Source organism: Solanum verrucosum, unplaced genomic scaffold, assembly GCF_900185275.1.
Source record: "Solanum verrucosum unplaced genomic scaffold, falcon-dt-bn FXZP01000094.1, whole genome shotgun sequence".
Lineage (NCBI taxonomy): Eukaryota > Viridiplantae > Streptophyta > Magnoliopsida > Solanales > Solanaceae > Solanum > Solanum verrucosum.
The window spans coordinates 1,918,225-1,937,762 of record NW_026019970.1 but is presented as its reverse complement, the minus strand read 5'-3'; the positions used below and the strand labels follow the sequence as shown (position 1 = coordinate 1,937,762).

General features: G+C 33.8%; 2 protein-coding genes across 2 annotated transcripts; one reads left to right on the top strand and one right to left on the bottom strand.

The window, feature by feature from the left end:
* The first annotated feature begins 522 nt into the window (after positions 1-522).
* On the top strand, positions 523-6,598 carry LOC125817050 (ubiquitin-activating enzyme E1 2-like). The gene is given in 9 exon segments (XM_049496638.1): positions 523-661; positions 782-1,140; positions 1,624-1,676; positions 1,678-1,756; positions 1,759-1,841; positions 2,792-3,580; positions 4,001-4,869; positions 4,964-5,396; positions 5,741-6,598. Coding segments are annotated over 8 exon segments (3,249 nt in total). The 5' UTR covers positions 523-661; positions 782-794; the 3' UTR covers positions 6,338-6,598.
* A 959-nt stretch (positions 6,599-7,557) lies between these two features.
* On the bottom strand, positions 7,558-9,097 carry LOC125817026 (protein NODULATION SIGNALING PATHWAY 2-like). The gene has a single exon (XM_049496613.1). The coding sequence runs from the start codon at positions 9,070-9,072 to the stop codon at positions 7,564-7,566; it is 1,509 nt and encodes a 502-aa protein (XP_049352570.1). The 5' UTR covers positions 9,073-9,097; the 3' UTR covers positions 7,558-7,563.
* Between the last annotated feature and the right edge of the window lie 10,441 nt (positions 9,098-19,538).

Here is a 19,538-nt window from a genome sequence, read left to right as displayed (position 1 = left end):
TCTCTACCACATGCTCCCTAAGCTCCTATCTAGTAAAAATCCTACTTCATTCTTATCCCTTGAGCCTCCTAACTACCACCACTTAAAACCGACCACATCTCGATCCTTGGTACCTACCCATTTGGTCTCCTTGACGCAAACTATGTTAGTTTTCCTTTTCTTTAGAATCTTCACTAGCTCTATGTACTTATCCGTCATTGTCTCAATGTTTCAAGACCCTACCCTTAGCCTAGAAGACCCATTAACCCACTTACCACTCCTATTCGTCAGCCCTGGTTCCGACCAAAGACATGACCCTAGTCCAAGATCATTCACCAAAGTCACTAAAATAGATGTTAATGAAACTAAACAGAAAACAACTAAAGTTGAGTAAACTATACCCAAAAATTGCACAAAAATCTATTTTCTAAGAATATATAGAAACCATAAACACATGCTTTAACAATGTTGTCTATAAAAAGGAAATCGAAAAGCCCAAAGGAATATGGTCATTTCTTTCGGCCCACCCAAAACAACCTTCGACCATTTTTTCGTTATCGTCGATACGAACCCACACACCTCCACTCTCTCTATCTAAGCTCAACAAAGCATCTAACACAAACCCTAATCATCACGCGCATCTCATTTCACTTCCTTCACTCCTTCATATTCTCCATTTTTGGTACCCTCTCTTACTATTAATATTTCTCTTCCTTCTCTCTTTGCAGCTTTTCAATTTTACATATTTTTTTTTTGTTTATTTTTAATCTTGTTGATTTGTTGAAATGGTTGAATCGAGCAGTTCAGAGCACTTTATGCTTCCTGTGAAGAGGTCATCGATAGTTGAAGTCGGTGGAGATAACGACGGAGTTTCAGTGGATCCTTTAACGAAGAAGTACAAGACCGCCGCCGCTGCTGGTGGTGATTCATCGACGGTGACTATGGCAGGAGCTGGTTCTGCTACCGGTGATGTTAGCGCTAACGGAAACAACACTAATGGACGTACTGGTGGCGTATCTCCGGTCGATCTGCGTAATCTATCTGATATCGATGAGGATCTTCACAGCCGTCAACTCGCTGTCTATGGACGTGAAACAATGCGTAAACTTTTTGCAGCTAATGTTCTCATCTCTGGGTTGCAAGGCCTTGGCGCTGAAATTGGTATATGTTTCTGTATTTATTCCTCTTGCTTTTTACTGTGCTGGAATTCGAAGGAGATTATAATGAAGTACTGTTTGTTTTCTTCTTTGTTATGTTTTCATTTCCATTTCCACGCATGAAATGGAATTGGTGTTCATTAAAGTTTTCATTCATTTACTGTGCTGGAATTTGAAGTTCAAAATCTGGCATCAGTATGATTCGTTTTCTTCTTTGTAAAGTTTTCATTTCATTTCCATTGATGCCTAGTTGATTGATAATGTATGTTTTGCATGTGGGCCTGAATGCAGTAGAATGGATAATGATGCCTAGTTGATTGATAATGTGTATTTTGCATGTGCTCTTTCACTGACCTACCTTTGTAAATTTTTGAGATAGTGATAACTGATAAAAAGAGGAAGTGATTGCGAGACATTTATGTGCTGAATATGACAACTATTCTGTTAAAAGTCTCTGATATAACTGAATTGTGTTTCCTTATTGCAGCAAAGAACCTTATTCTTGCGGGTGTGAAGTCTGTTACTTTGCACGATGAAGGAAATGTGGAATTGTGGGATCTATCTAGCAATTTTATCTTCACAGAGGAGGATGTTGGGAAGAATAGGGCACTTGCTTCTGTCCAGAAGTTGCAAGAGCTAAACAATACTGTCATTATCTCTACGTTGACGGATGCTTTGACTAAAGAACAACTTTCCAATTTTCAGGCAAGTAGATATGTGCCTGATGTTATTGATTTTAACTTTCATGCATATTTTTTGTGTCTTAACGACTTACTGATTGTACGACTGTTGTAATGCAGTAGTTTTAAATCAGTCCCAAACTAGTTGGACCGGCATTATAAATTGTCTACACCTGCTCATCTCTATTCAGTCAATTTTATTTCACTACTCTCTAATTATACTTTAGGACAACATAGGAGCTCTAAATCTCACACTTCCCCTATATTACATACAAGTCCGAATACTAACCAAACCAAGATCTAATTTAAAATATAATCATAGTTAAACCAAGTTGTGGTTGCTTTCCACGTATAGTGATAAGGGTTAAGATTTTATATAAGACCAAATTGACCTGTGTTCGGATGCATTATGTAGAAAGTGAAAGTTGTTGCGATTTTCCATTCAAGAAGTGATATATTTTTAATTTCCAGAACAGAAATGATCTATATCTATAGTTGCATAAAGAAAATATCTCTAATTTATTAAAGACTCTTGGTGAATTTTGCCTATCCAAAAGGAAAAGATCCTAGTTTTTCAATAAATGTTACTATAGTTGCAAAAACGATATAGGGCATATACTGATAAACAGAGATCTATTTTAAATATAATTCTAGTCAAATGAAATTGTAGTTGCTTTCCACGATACAGTTATAATGGTTAAGATTTCATAAAACACAAGTGACCTGTGTTCACATTTACTGTGGGAGTGATAGTCATTTAGACTTTCCAAGGATGAATTATCTCAACTATGTCAATGGCAATTTGTTTGAGGAAATGTGTGTTTGGGCGGTGAAGAATTGGTGTGTTGTGTTTTATATTGTCAGTGATATGAGCATGACAGTGTTAATTTTGTTGAGATTTTATAATTATGCTACTAATATCCTGGCATGGTTTTGGGGAGATAACATCCTGAATGCGCTATACTTTATCTGCAGGCCGTTGTATTTACAGATATCAGCTTAGAGAAGGCTTTTGAATTTGATGATTACTGTCATATGCACCAGCCTCCTATTGCTTTCATCAAAACTGAAGTTCGAGGCCTTTTTGGTAGTGTGTTTTGTGACTTTGGTCCTGAATTTACAGTTGTTGATGTTGATGGTGAGGATCCCCACACAGGAATCGTTGCGTCTATTAGCAATGATAATCCTGCTCTTGTGGCATGTATTGATGACGAGAGGCTTGAGTTTCAGGATGGGGACTTGGTTATATTTTCTGAAGTGCGGGGCATGACAGAGCTGAATGATGGGAAGGCTAGAAAAATAAAAAGTGCAAGGCCATATTCATTTACTATTGAAGATGATACCACAGAGTATGCAGCATATGAAAGAGGGGGTATCGTCACTCAGGTCAAGGTGCCAAAAGTGTTAAAGTTCAACCCACTGCGTAAAGCAATTAGCGATCCTGGTGACTTTCTTCTGAGTGACTTCTCAAAGTTTGACCGCCCACCTATTTTGCACTTGACCTTTCAAGCCCTAGATAAGTTTGTGTCTTTATCAGGACGTTTTCCTGTTGCTGGATCTGAGGAAGATGCTCAGAGGCTAATCTCACTTGTGACTGACATGAACAATAGTCAAGATGCAAAAGTTGAGGTTGACCATAAACTTATTCGTAACTTTGCATTTGGTGCAAGGGCTGTGCTAAACCCAATGGCGGCTATGTTTGGGGGTATCGTTGGGCAAGAAGTTGTGAAGGCTTGCTCTGGGAAGTTCCATCCACTATACCAGGTCAGTAAATGAATTGTTATAATTGAGCCAGAAGAATTCTTAAATTTCATGCAGTTTTTTTGTCGGGATGATCTGTTATACTTGTTGCTACCTTGTTTGAACAAGTTCATATTAGATCATATGGGACTTGTTTTTAGATTTTTAACTCCAATTAGAACAAAGTGCAAGGGAACTCTATCTGAACACTATTTTGCTTCTGAAGCATGATGGTTTGAGTTTGAGATGTTATATTTGTGTCTTCTTAACTGTCAATATTGGTATCCCTATGTATCTTTGGCAGTGTGGTAACTATTTCCTGAAATTTTAGATTAAATTAGTTTCTGGTGCTGCATATTGCCTTTTGTTGTATTTATGGTTGCTTTTTAATAGTCTTGGAATGTTCTGTCACTGAACATTTGTTTTCAATCTGTTTGTGACAGTTTTTTCTACTTTGACTCTGTTGAATCTCTTCCAACTGAACCATTGGATCCAAATGATTTGAAGCCCTTGAATAGTCGTTATGATGCCCAAATCTCAGTTTTCGGAAACAAGCTACAGCAGAAGCTGGAAGAGGCAAAAGCTTTTGTAGTTGGGTCTGGTGCACTTGGGTGTGAGTTCTTGAAGAATTTAGCTCTCATGGGGGTTTGCTGTGGTGAAGAAGGAAAGCTAACAATTACAGATGATGATGTCATTGAGAAGAGCAATCTCAGTAGGCAATTCCTTTTCCGTGACTGGAACATTGGGCAAGCCAAGTCTACTGTTGCTGGTGCCGCTGCTTCTTTGATCAATCCTCGCATTCGCATTGAAGCACTGCAAAACCGCGCAAGCCCTGAAACAGAAAGTGTATTTGATGATACATTCTGGGAGAATTTGAGTGTTGTGGTCAATGCACTAGATAATGTGAATGCCAGGCTTTACATTGATCAGAGATGTTTGTATTTTCAAAAACCGTTATTGGAGTCTGGAACCCTGGGTGCCAAGTGCAACACTCAGATGGTAATTCCTCACCTTACAGAAAATTATGGTGCATCAAGGGATCCACCAGAAAAACAAGCACCTATGTGCACAGTTCACTCTTTCCCACACAACATCGACCATTGCTTAACATGGGCCCGGTCAGAATTTGAGGGTTTGCTTGAGAAGACACCAACTGAAGTTAATGCTTATCTGATCAATCCTAGCGATTACATATCTTCTATGCAAAAGGCTGGTGATGCACAGGCCAGGGACATTTTGGATCGTGTTCTTGAATGCCTCGACAAGGAGAGATGTGATACATTTGAAAACTGCATTACCTGGGCTCGCCTGAGGTATAACCATAAAAAACCAACTAAATTTTACCCTTTTAAACAGATTTCTTTTTTATATATATGCTTTTAACGATTTGCTTTTCCTTGTAACCAGGTTTGAAGATTACTTTGCAGACCGTGTGAAGCAGTTGACATATACTTTTCCTGAGGATGCCACTACAAGTAGTGGTGCTCCATTCTGGTCAGCACCAAAACGTTTCCCTCGACCATTGCAATTTTCTGTTGATGATGCCAGTCATCTTCAATTTCTCCTGGCAGCCTCTATGTTACGAGCAGAAACATTTGGCATTCCCATTCCAGATTGGGTGAACTCTCCTCAAAAGTTAGCTGAAGCTGTTGATAAAGTGATGGTCCCCGATTTCCAGCCAAAGAAAGATGTGAAGATTGTGACAGATGAGAAAGCAACCAGCATGTCGGCATCATCCATAGATGATGCTGCAGTCATCAACGAGTTGGTGATGCAGCTGGAAACGTGTCGTCAGAAATTACCTTCAGGTTACAAGATGAATCCCATTCAATTTGAAAAGGTGCTCTCTCTCTCTCTCTCTCTCTCTCTCTCTCTCTCTCTCTCTTTCTCTCTCTCTTTCTCTCTCTTTCTCTCTCTATTGTGTGCATGTTGCATATGTTAAAAGGCATCTTTTGAGAGCGTGATCATTTGGTTGGTAAATGCGTTCCCTAGGAGGAAGAAAGGAAAAGGGTCTGACATGTATATGCTGACTGGTGCTGAACTTGAAGACGCACATGATGTTTTAACAAACATTTTATGTGGAAATGAAGATAATACAACTTCTTACCGTGATAGATGTTCAAGTTATAACCATATGTTTATTTCTTCCATCTTCTCTCCAAATTAAGTTTGTCTGAATTACAGGACGATGACACCAACTATCATATGGACTTCATTGCTGGACTTGCAAACATGAGGGCTAGAAACTATAGCATCCCTGAAGTGGATAAACTGAAGGCCAAATTCATAGCAGGGAGGATCATTCCAGCAATTGCTACTTCTACTGCTATGGCCACTGGTCTTGTTTGTCTAGAGCTTTATAAGGTTTTGAATGGAGGTCATAAGGTGGAGGACTACCGTAACACTTTTGCCAACTTGGCTCTTCCTTTATTTTCCATGGCTGAACCAGTTCCACCAAAGGTGATCAAGCATCAGGACATGAACTGGACTGTGTGGGACAGGTGGATTTTGAAAGACAATCCAACTTTGAGGGAGCTTCTTCAGTGGCTTCAAAACAAAGGTCTGAATGCTTATAGCATTTCTTATGGGAGCTGCTTACTTTATAACAGCATGTTCCCTAAGCATAAAGAGCGGATGGATCGGAAAATGGTGGAACTGGCCAAGGAAGTGGCCAAGGCAGATTTGCCTCAATACAGGAAACATTTTGACGTGGTAGTGGCTTGTGAGGATGATGAAGACAACGATGTTGATATCCCTCAAGTCTCTATTTATTTCAGGTAGATGTTTGTTCTGTCCTGTAACCACTCACAAGAGTAGCCTGAAATCATAGGTGACGGTTGATTTTCTCCATGCTATGTTTGGTCTTTCTTGTTGGCAAAGCTAGATAGATATATTCATTTCTGTACTAGCCAGCCTGCATACAAAGTCAGAACCATCTGTTGAGTAGTAAAAATATGAGACTGTTGGACTTCGAGCATCTGATTTATGACATGTCGCCATTTTCTTGATCAACTATTTGAAGAAATATAGTTGATGTTGGTTGGTGGATTTGAAGTTACGAACTAACTATTTGCTTTGATACCATAATTTCTAAATTGCTGCTGCTATTATATTTACATTTGCAAACTTAGTTAAGTGGTTCTTCAGTGCAATTTTTGCTGAATTATTATTCTTATATGATATTTGATTAAAAAGGAAAAAAAGGAGTACAACTATGGAAAAATTTATATGCCTGACTTATTTTTTTATAGACGGTTTGGTTGGTGTATAGAATGAGTAGGGTATATTATTGTAGGAGTAGTACCTAACCCATTATTCTAATAATGTTGAATAAGGGGTATATATGAGTATACTTAGTTTGAAAACACTACTAAATAAGAGATAACATAATATCAAAGTGAATTGGCTTTGGACCATTTATATTGAAATGAAAAATATATTCCCTTTGGCCTCCTTTTGCATCTTAATTAAGGAGGAAAATCACTTTAAATTGGCTTTTGACCATTTGTAATGAAAAATTTACACTGAAGAAGATAATATTACTCTCCTCTAGTCTTATTTTAGTGATGTACTTTGATTGATCACAAAATTCAACAAATATTTTTTTTTAAAAAAAATTGTGGTCTAAAACAAGTTTATCAAAGATTTTTAAAATTTATTGTCTAAAACAAGTTTATATATGTAGTTATAAATTATGTCACTAAAATTTACCATTATCTGTTTAGAGAAAAAAAAAAATCACTCGTTAAAAAAGTAAAAAATAAAAAGTTAAAAAGTAAATTTGTTTTTAAACATAAAAAATATCATTCTTCTCGAAACAAACTAAATAAAGAAAAATGCATCACATAAATTGTCATTTACAATTGTGGGTTTTAACAACTATATACAACATAAGTACACTCACATGCTAATATTAATATTGCCTATTTTTTGAGACTAGATAGGAAAACACAAGTAAAAGAAAATGACTGAGAATGAATTTTAATTTCTGCTATTGTCTTCTTGTTCTACATCCAAGTAGAAACTCTCACCACAGATATGCCTTTCCATTCCAAGACCATCTCATGCTGTCTTTCTTCTTCAATCCTCACCTTAAATGGAGTTTCTCTTTCATTCACCACTTCTTTGGCTTGTAATAAGTTTTCTTTGCTTATTCTCATACCTTGCAACCCTATTTCACTACAAGAATCAGAAACACTTGTCATCTCTTCCCAGTTTTGAAACCAAGAAAATGAGCACACTTGAGGTGCTAGAAAAAGGGATTCCATAGCAAGTCTAGCTTGTGCAAGATGAGATGGAAAATACAATTCCAATGACTCGAAAATCGATTGGTAATGTATAAAATTCTTGTTAAAGTATGAAGAAAAAGTATAGTTTGTGTTTTGATGACTATTGTCCATTGCTTCTCCATCACCAAAAGTAACAAGTCCTCTGTGTGTTGAAGAATTAGCTAATAACAATTCCTTAGCTAGTTTTAGAAACTCCAACGCGTCGATTCTACGCATTCTTTTCCCCATGTGAGGGAATTGAAACATACAGTTGAAAACCAACCATTCACTCCTTTTACCCCTTTTCTTCATTCTTCTCAATTCACTTGCCAATTCTTCAAATGTCATCTCCTCAACTAGTAATGTTAGGCCAAAAGGATTTGCATAATCAAGAAGTCTTCTTTTTGTCTCCTCAAATCTCCAATGATCACTTGTTGATTCTTCCTCTGTTTTCTTTATGGATGTTAATCTCAAAATCTTTCTTTTTTGGCTCATGACTTCAATAATTGGAGGCCATTGAATCCCTTTTCCCATGTCATAATCTACTATGTGAATGATTTGTGCATCATCAGGCATAGCTTCTACAATTGCTGAGTTAGCAGCCAAATGAGCAAATTTCCCTAATGGGAAAATTTGGTACAAGGCCTTGAATGCTGCTTCAATAATCTTGTTTGATTCTTGTCTCAAATAACTTCCTTGATCCTCTTCTGTTTGCTGGAATAAGTTTGAAGCAACGCATTCCAACGATTCACCTAAAGGATTTATTTTCCCCTTTATGCTTCTTATGATCACTTCTGCTAGTTCCTTGTGACCATTTTCCATTGCCTCTCCATAAACTGACAATAAATGATGAATTCTCATTTGGTTATCCATTTCTCTACTATTTCCTTGAAGTACATGTGAAACAACATCGTTTCTTGATTGTATTGTCGTTGAGGTATCAATGGATATGCTTGAAAGTTCAGGACTACATGAATCTCCATCTTTTTTCATATTTTCATTTCCTTCACTTTCACTATCGTTTAACCATCGGGAGACATCAACAAACTCCATATCATCCATGGGAAGATCAGTAAGAACGTCATCAGAGAAAAGGGAAGTGAAATCTGAGAAGGAAATTTCAGAGGAATCTTGATCTTTGGAGTTAAGTGAAGAATAATTAGAAACACCATGATTTTGATATTCATAAAAAGGATGAATTTGGTTAGTTGAAGACCATGAGTTGTGAAGAATCTCTGATTGAATCATCTTCTTGATGCTTTTTCTTACAAGGGAAGAAAGGTTTTTTTTTTTTTTTTTTTTTTTTGTAGGTTTGTGTTACACTGTTTGCTCCCAATGATTGGTGAAGAGGTATATATAATATAGGACTGGAGGAAATTTTAAAGTAATTTCTTTATAACAAGAATTCTCAAAAGGGAAGTCATACCATTTGAAATTCCAACTTTGAGACTAGAAATTTAAAAAATGTTGAGTTTTTCACATATAAAGAGGATTTGACGTATACGCCATGTAAATCATTTTAAAATTATCATTGTAATTTAACTTATTTTAAATGATTACAATAACAATTAGGAAAAATTATCCAATTACAAAAATATTTCTACCATCAATATTAATCCATTCTTCTCGAATAATTGCATACAGTCTCACTAATTAATAATTTCGTATTAGATTTTAAGTCAATACGCCACTCCTTTAGATTTTATGTATGATATATGACTTAAAGATACTAGATACATGTATCTTTGATATCAGATACATTCTGAAACACAATACATGGAGAGAGGTGAGCGTTAGAGGATAGAGGCGAATGAGAAATTTAACATATATCTTTTGATACTAAATACATATAACTTTGATATTAGATATATTGTGAAATACAGATATATCGAGAGAGATCGAGGTAAAAAAAAAGCTAGTGCGAGAGTTAGTGTATCCAGATAAATGCGAATCACGCTTGAATATAATGTATTTGAAACTATTACACTTAATTTTATCCATATATATTTGAGTTACATGTCTCTAAGTGTGTCATATATATACATGTATCTAACGAATTAAATATGATATAAAAGATATTTTTAAAACCTGTAGTTAAATCCTAAATTAGTGAAATTTTTATTTTTTTTATAACAATTATCACTAAATTTTTTAGTAATAGTTGATATATTCTCCCTTTAAGCCCGTCTTAGACAGATGCTATACAAATAAAATAGAAATTTGAACTGTTCTATAATTTCTGTGGCTCAGACAGAATTAGAAGATTCTTAGGAAAAATATGACCTAAAATAATACACCAATATGTCTAATGCATAATCTCTAACTAATTGATATCACCTATATAGATCTTGTCTTATCTTTTAAGGTCTTACAAACTTACCAAACAGTTTATTGTAGTTTATTAGTAGTGCTAATTTTTTTATTATACTATCAATATATATGATTAAATTATATAAGAAATGTTTTATTTTTTGCTTTAAAAATCAGCAAGTAAAGACAAAATACTAATCAACTGTGTTTACATAATTTCTTCTTATTAAAGTTCCATGTTGAGTCATCTTTTTTTTCTTGGAATATTCTAAATAATTTTTTAGGTTCCATATCATATCAGTAATCACTATAGGAAATTATCAAAACTTTTTATATTGCCACAATTTTGTCCTAAAATGTTAGCTAAATATTTCATTAGCTTTAATTTCTTTCAACTACTTTTCTTCTTCATCTGTTTAAAAAATAATAATCATTTTTTAACAATTTTTTAATTTCAATTTTTTACATGACATGTTTATTACCACAAAATTAAAGAACATTTTAGTACAAATAACATATCTTTAAATTTAGATCATAAGATTTAAAAATCCATAACAAATCAAAATAGGTCAAACAAATTGAAACGAAGAGAATAACCATTTAGCTAATAGACCACATTGTCTTCTTCAGATTGAAAGGACAACATATGGCCTTATTATGTGTTATTGATTTATGCCGTTATTCGACTATTTACTAAAAATATAGAAATAAACTTTTGCTTCATTCACAAGCTAATTTATTACATTTAAAAATTGTGAAATCATTAACTAAAGTGGACATGATGTCACTATATAATATTTTGTTGTCAAGAAAAAATCCAGATTAGTAGCAAGTCTTGATTTCAAACTATTAGTTGAAGACCATGAGTTACACTTCTTGATTTCAAACTATAATTAGTTGACTTATGCTGTTAGTTGAAGACCATGAGTTGTGAACAATCTCTGATTGAATCATCTCCTTGATGCTTTTTTTTTTTTTTAATACGACATTGAAGTCTAACTAAATTTGGATTCGCGCTGGGAAGTCTATATTGAAGGTAAATCGCTCCCTAAAAGAGATTACTCCGTACCCAAGGGGACTCAAACCCGAGACTTCTTGGTTAGGGATGAAAGAGTATTACTTCTTTTCTTATCAGGGAAGAAGAATTATTTTTTGTAGGTTCGTGTTACACTGTTGAGAAAATTTTAAAGTAATTTCTTTATAACAAGAATTCTCAAAAGGGAAGTCATAACATTTGAAATTCCAACTTTGAAACTAGAAATTTAAAAAATGTTTGATTTTTTACTTATATAAAAGAGGATTTGACGTATACGCCATGTAAACCATTTTAAAATTATTACTCCCTCCGTTTCAAAAAGACTACCTCCTTTTTTTTAGTCAGTTTAAAAAAGAATAACCTTTTTCTATTTTTGGTAACATTTTAATTTCAACTTTCCACGTGACATGTTTAAGGCCATAAGATTAAAGGACTATTTTGTACATTTGACATAACTTTAATTTAGGACCACAAGATTCAAAAGTCTTCTTTATTTTCTTAAACTCCGTGTCAAGTCAAACTAGATCATTCTTTGTGAAACGGAGGGAGTATATAAATTATCTAGTTACACAAATATTTCTATCATAAATAGTTAAATACTATAAAATAATGGGAATTTTATCTCACACGTTAATAATTTTGAACAGTTATTTCAAGTCATATATATATAAATGACACTAAACACATTCTTTGATACCAGATACATTCTGAAATACAAATACATAGGCAGATAGACAAGCGAGAGAGTCAACATATGTCTTTCAATACTAGATACATATATTTTTGATACTAAATACATTTTGAATAGAGATACATTGGAAGGGAGGCGAGAGAGGAGAGAGGCGAAAGGTGAGCGAGAAAATTAGTTTATTTTAGATATAGGTGAATCACACTAGAATATAATATATCTGAAACAAATTACACCTAATTTGACACACATATATCTGAAATATACGTATCTAAATGCGTCAAATCATGTTTTTGACGAAGTAAATATGATACGAAAAATAATTTCAAAACTAAAGTAAAGACACACAATTAAGTCCTAAACTAATGAATTTTTTCTTATTTTTTTTGGATCTCACAAACTAACAAACAGTTTATTATAGTTTAGTAGTGCTAAATTTTTTATTATACTATCAATGTATTATAATTATAAGTAAATTATATAAGAAATATTTTTTAGCTTTAAAATTCAGTAAGTAAAGACAAAAGACTAATCAATTGTCCTTACAGAGTTTCTTCTATTAAAGTTCCATGCTGAGTCATCTTCTTTTCTTGGAATGTTCTAAATAATTTTTTAGGTTCCATATCATATCAGTAATCATTACAGAAAATTATCAAAGTTTTCCATATTGCCATAATTTTGTCCAGATTATTATGAAAAAAAACTCCCTAGTTTCAATTTATTTGAACTATTTTTTTAGTCAATCTAAAAAATTATAATTTTTTCAAAATAACTTTTTAATCTTAATTTTTCATATGATATGTCTAAGATCAAACGATTAAAAGATATTTTGATATATTTGACATATCTTTAATTTTAAACTATAAAATCATAAAAACTTCATATCAAAATAGGCCAAACCAATTGAAATGGAAAGAGCACATATCTTCTTCATATTGAAAGAACAACGTATGGCTTGATTATGTGTTATTGACTTATGCTGTTATTCGACTATTTACTAAAATATAGAAAAATAACTTTTGCTCCATTCACAAGCTGATTTATTATATTTCGAATTTATGAAATCATTACTTAAAGTAGACATGATGTCACTATTGATATATAAATATTTTGTTGTCAAGAAAAAAAAATCCAAATTAGTGGCAAGTCTTGATTTCACTCTGTCTTCTTTTCAGCGTCACTACTTAAGGACACATCATTTTCCACATTAAATATTTTTGAAATATTTGTTATTTTTCTAAACAACAACATTACTTCCATTTTTCTGATCTTTCTATTTCTTCTTTTGTCTTGATATGTCTTGCACATAATTTTGTTGGCATCTGATGTCTATACTAAAAGTTAATTCCTTTAAGAACTTAAAGTTAAATAAGTTGTTGATGTTGGCATTTGTGATAAAAAAAAAATGGTTTAACTTAATTTAGGAAAAATTAGATTAAATATTCATTGAATCGAAATTGCATACCCAAAAAATAATCTAATGTCACGACCCAACCCATCGGGCCGTGCGGGCACCTACTCTAACACCTAAGTAGGAGAACTCTCATATCCTCAAAGTTTTAAAAATGCGGAAAAATTAGGACAACTAACGAATAAAAGAAATTCATGTAATTTATAAACAAGAGTTTTTAAACACAATTCCGGTCAAGACTTGAAAAGTAATTAACACCCCCAAGGATCTAGTCTAAACAGGTACAAGAGCTACTAAGAGTACATGTATAACAAAATAATAAAGGCAAAAGTGCTCGTTACCCCCCTAAACTTGAAGCTTTTTATTCAATGTACACCTAAACTATATTTCGTTTTAATCCCCCCCCCCTTCCGAACTTGTTTATTCCTTCATCGGTATACCTTTATTGTCCACCTGGCGTAGAAATTGACAACAAACTCTAGCAGGCGCGTGAGGAAGTAAATTTTTGCCACATCACAAAGCTACAACGGTAAAAAAAACATAAAATCTCCATTTTTCTTTAATTTTTGGCATCTTTTCAGAACTGTCTCTCTCTCTATTCTCTAACTATTTATTCTCCCTAATCCCTTCTCCCTTTTTCAAATTAAAGATTTTTTCTCTCTTTTTTATTTTAATTGCATTTGCTAAATTCATGAATTATAATAGGAGACTTGTTTGTTTATGTGGGACTTCTCCATTTTGAAAATTTCATGGAAAAATGACAATCCCGGACGTAGATTTCTCGGTTGTAGACACTATGAGGTATGTATTGTTTCATATTTTTTGCTTTTAATTTGTTAATTTCTTACTATGTAATTTTTTTAACTTTGATTTTATGAAATGCAGTCCTTATTTTTAAATCCTTGTAATTTTTTCGATTGATATGATCCAGAATTTTCTAGCCAGGCGAATACTGTGATTTTGGATTTGTTGAAGAAGACCAACAAACAAGAAAAACTGTTGAAGTGTAGATGGATGTTAAAACTGATTTTGGGCATTAGTTTGATATGCAATGTGATATTGTTCTTTTATTTAATGTGTCGTTGATTTTTTTTTTGTGAATGTAATTGTTATTAACGCAAGGTCTTTTGGTTCTAGGGTTCTCATTTTGTGGATTAGTTTAGTTTGGTGTTTTAGTGATGTATGTTTCTGCTGATTAAAGCTATATATATATATATATATATATATATATATATATCTTTGTGTATGTTCAATTGACTTGTCCATTTTTCATAAAACTACAGTTACATGGAATAGGTAATATGATAACAAAACACGAAATAATAACATAAAAGCATAACATAACTAGTGCTTTCTTGATCATTAAACACAAACATCATAGTGTTTCGTTGTTTCAACCAAAAACCACAATAACTTAAGTTAACCACCAAAACACAAAACAGTCACTACTTTAAGTTTGATTGAACAACCACACAAGCACCAAAACACAAAGCAGTCACTACTTTAAGTTTGGTTGAACAACCACACAAGCACCAAAATACAAAACAATCACTAATTTAAGTTTGGTTGTTACAACCACCAAAGCACCAACACACATTAAACTAAGAAGTTTTCTTTAAGGGAGATTTTCCCTTAGCTTGTGCCCTTGTTTGAATTCCAACAACTTTTGATCTGGTTTGAATACGACGCATAACACTTTGGACTTGAAGTTCTCTTTGAGTCATGACTTGTTTGCCTTTCCACTTCGTTTAAAACCAATATCACTTGTCACATGCACAGAACTCTGCACACCAATATTAACCCTCTTATTGCTAGACAATCCTTGCTGAAATATTAACAACCTAGTTATTTTGGGACTCACATTTAAAAATATAATTTTGACAATTTTATAAAACACTTACATTAATACATGTATATCCAGTATCAACAACAAATACACATTGTCCCACAACTCTTGGCCTCTTCTTGTAACCACTTCCTGCACCTCTTCTTGTACCAGTGTTGCTGCTGCTTGGAGGACTAATGTGAGTAGAAAAAGAATAAAACAAGAGACTAAATTAATAAGTAACCTAATCTAATTTATAAAAGCAAATTAATATAAATGTACCTCTTGAGTGGGTGTTGGTGTAGACTTTGGTTTAGGTTTGTACAATTTCTCTTGTTATGATTTGCTCCTCTGCAAATTAAACATGTCATTACTATCCCCATTCTTGGCAACTTCCCAGCTTTTCTCACTTCACCAATTTCTCTTATTCTGTTCTTTGGTGGCCTACCAAGCATTTTTCTTGCCTCAGGTGGTTCAACTATTGGGTTTCTACTTTCAGGCCACATTTCCATGTTTAAGACTGGTTGAATGAAATGAGAATATGTCTTCAGATGTCTCTTTTCTATACCAGCTTGAAATTGCTTGTGATGCATCCATGTTCAAGTGGTTCATTGCTGCTATACCATGTGCACATGAGATATCTTTTAATTCCTAAGATCTGCAACTACATTTCTGTTGACCCAAGTTCACAGTATGCTTGTATGCCCCTTCTAACACTTCAAATACATCATTACCATTCCATTCAATGTTGCACTGCATTGATCTTGTTACATTGGTATTGAATACCATCATTGCCATTGGAGATATTCCATCTGTCCATATTTCAGCAAATGCTCTTGACTTACTCACCTTACTCATCACCTTAATTCTAATTTCTTCCAACATAGTTACAATAGTCTTGTTCCTAGGTTCCAAGATCCAAGCATTGAAACTCTCTGCCATGTTGTTATCTATACTATCACATTTTGAAAAAGTTTGGAAAAAAGCTTTGCACTATTTCTCCTTGTTGTATTTGATAAGGGCATCAATTATACTTGTTTCCAGCTTGGATAGAGCATTTATATTGTACTTAAATTGTGCCTCAAAAGTGGATCTAGCACAAGCCCAAAATTTCTTCCTTCTCTTTATGCCTTTTCAATTTTGTGAGCAATTTGCTAATATGTGTCTAGCACACATTCTGGAAATACTTCATCTGCAGCAGCTATTAGTCCCTATAGTTGCAAAACAAAATAATAAAGATAGTAAAATTTTAATCAAATTAAATTAAAGACAAACAAAAAAAAATTCAGTTACCTTTTGCATATCACTAATGATAGTGATTTGGGAACCATCTCCTAGATTAAGATCATCTTGTAGAATGGTCATGAACCATTTCCATGCCAACTTGCTTTTAGTATCAATTACTGCCCATGCTATTGGATATATTTGGTTGTTTGCATCCTTAGCAACATCTACCAAAAGTTGACCCTTACAAATTCCTTTTAGAATACACCTATCCAGCTTTATACATCTTCTGCATCCTTGTTGGAAATTGTTTTTCATAGCATCAAAAAATATATAAAAAAGTGAAACTATTTCATCTCATTTTATGATTCTGAATTTGTAAGCTTCACAACACAAGTGCTACCAGGATTTGTTTGGAGTAACACATTCATGTAGTCTGAGATTCTGTTAAATTCTGCCACATGATCCCCCATAATTTCCTTTAAAACAATTTTTCTTGTTTTTAAACAAATTGCCTTGCCTACATGAACATTCAACTCTTTCCTCACCAAATCTTATATTTCCCACCCTTTTATACTAGGTTGAGAAATAATCCTATCTTTCAGATACTTACATAAAAATTTTGAATTACATAAAATATTATTGGTGGTCCTGGTACATCTGTGTCTTGGGGTGTATGTCTTGATATTGAAGTTTTCACTCCTCCCTTCCTTGCATGCATACAACAGCCATGGACAACAATTTTTACACTTGACTCTTACTCTAGTACTCTCATTCACATACTTATCTAACTCAACTCCTTTTTATGGCATATTTTTTAATCGCCTCTCTAAATTCCTTTGCACTTTCAAATACCAAACCACACTGCCATATTACAACATCACAAGTAGAATCATATATCACTCTATTACTCTTCTTTCTCGCCCCCTTAAACTCCCTCCTTCAAGTTCATCATCAAAAACATGTTCTTCTTCATCACTTTGAAAACTATCACAATCAGAACTGTCATAGTATAGCTCATCCTCTGTTAGCTTATCCTTGATTTTTTTTTTTTTGCCTTTTTCAATATCTTCATAGCCTTCATCAAGTACAACTTCACTTAAAAAACCTTTTGTTTTTTTCCTTCTTCTTTCTCCTCGTACTTTCTCCAAACTTTCTCACATCTTCCTTAACAATCCTCAACTCCTCATGCACATCACTTCCATAGTCAATAGACTGGTCAAAACAAATAGAATCATTGTCTATATCTTCCTTTGCATTTTCTTAGGCACTTGGTTCAACTTCTTCTTGAATAGAAGGTTCGGTTCCTTGTTGGACAGTAGGTTCAACTTCTCCTTTCAGTATCAGTCCAATCTATGAAGAATAACCATCATCAGTTTCTTGTTGGACACCTGCAACCCCATCATTCTCAACTCTTTCACTAGATGGAAAGGAAGAAGAGAAATCTAACCCTAGATCTGTTTTTTTTTGGTTGTGCAGTTAAAGAACCATCAGATTTTCCATGTGCATTAAAAGACTCACCCACTTGACTTAAAGATTTACTAATTTGACCTTCAGTGAGACCCACATCCTCCTGAATAGTGTCATGACACACATAAATATCTATTGTGTCCCCATCATGCATAAATAATGAAATGTTACAAATGTCCATGTCATTTTTCAATTCCACCAGATCACCCCCTAGAGATGGAACTGCATAAGTTTTTCCTAACTTACTAATCCTAAAAGACTTAGCATAATTTGCAAGTTCATGGCAAATGATCTTCATCCACATTCTCTACATATTCAGTCCTACCCCCAACATATACTAGACCTACCTCACTCACCAAGATACCACCAAATTTGAACCTTAAATTGAGGTACTTAGTAGCCATAGTGTCAACCTATAACCACAATAATAATCAATATATTGTACAAGGCAACAACAACAAAACATATGCGACAACAACAAAACAAAGACAACAATATCAAAACAAAGACAACAACAGGAAAATAGAGGCAACAAAACCAAATTTTACTCATAAGCATACAATTATACAAGGAAATTATAATATTTAACAATACAAAAACATAATAGATGTATTGGAACCCTAAAACCCCTAAAATATTGATTTTACTCAACAGCATACAAATATACATAAGGAAATTAGAAAAAACCCCAACATTTAACAATACCAAAATAGAATATTGAAATCAAAACCCTAGAATCTTAATTTTACTAAAAAGCCCTAATTTTTTGAACTAATTACTAGAAACTCTAATACTCATGCATGCATAAGATGAAAAAATTCATAATAATACATTCATTAAGTGAAAATTCTAGTTGAAAATTATCAAACCCCTAATTGGAAGATCAATCAGAAACTCAATCGAAAATTATGGCGAAATCCTAGTCAAATTATGGCGAAACCTTAAACAAAAAATAGGGCAAAATATAAATGAAAAAGTAAAGGAAACAAACAATAACACATCATAAGAGTGGATAATCACTTACTTGGTAAGAACTTCAGACAAGATCGAAAGAAAATCGACCAAATGCTTCACAAAATCGAGCAAGAACTTCACGTCTAAGAACTGCAACTGACCCAAATCCAAAAAGAGTTCGCGAAATCTGCCCTTTACTCTGTCGATTACACTTCTTAGAGAGCCAAAAGGTTTGAAATTTGTTCTCGTCGATTACACTTCTTAGAGCTTAGTGAGAAGTTTTGAGCTTAGTGAGAAGCTTAGTCTGAAAGTTTTAATCTAGGTGAGAAGGTTTGACATTTATTTATCTAGGTGACTAATATTTATCCAGCTGGAAATCCATATCACCACTTTTGTCAACCTGTCATGCGCGTGTAGACACGATTGAAGTGGTCGGACTATACATGTGTACGCGATGGAGGAATAAACAAGTTCGGGGAGGAGGGGGTAATTAAAACGAAATATAGTTTAGGTGTACATTGATTAAAAAGCTTCAAGTTCAGAGGGGTAATGAGCACTTTTGCCAAATAATAAATGACGTAGCTTCCACCATGTGAAAGGAAAGATAGAAGCTGTTGGAGATGGTCTTCGTCTTCACCTAAGAAACATCACTGATCCTGCAATCAGATTATGCTTAAAAAGGCATAGCAAGAGTAGTATCAATACAACCAAACGTACTGGTAGGCATCATGGGTCAACCCGATACCCACCGCATAATATAAGAAATCGACTGATAAGAAACATGCAAAAGATTGTT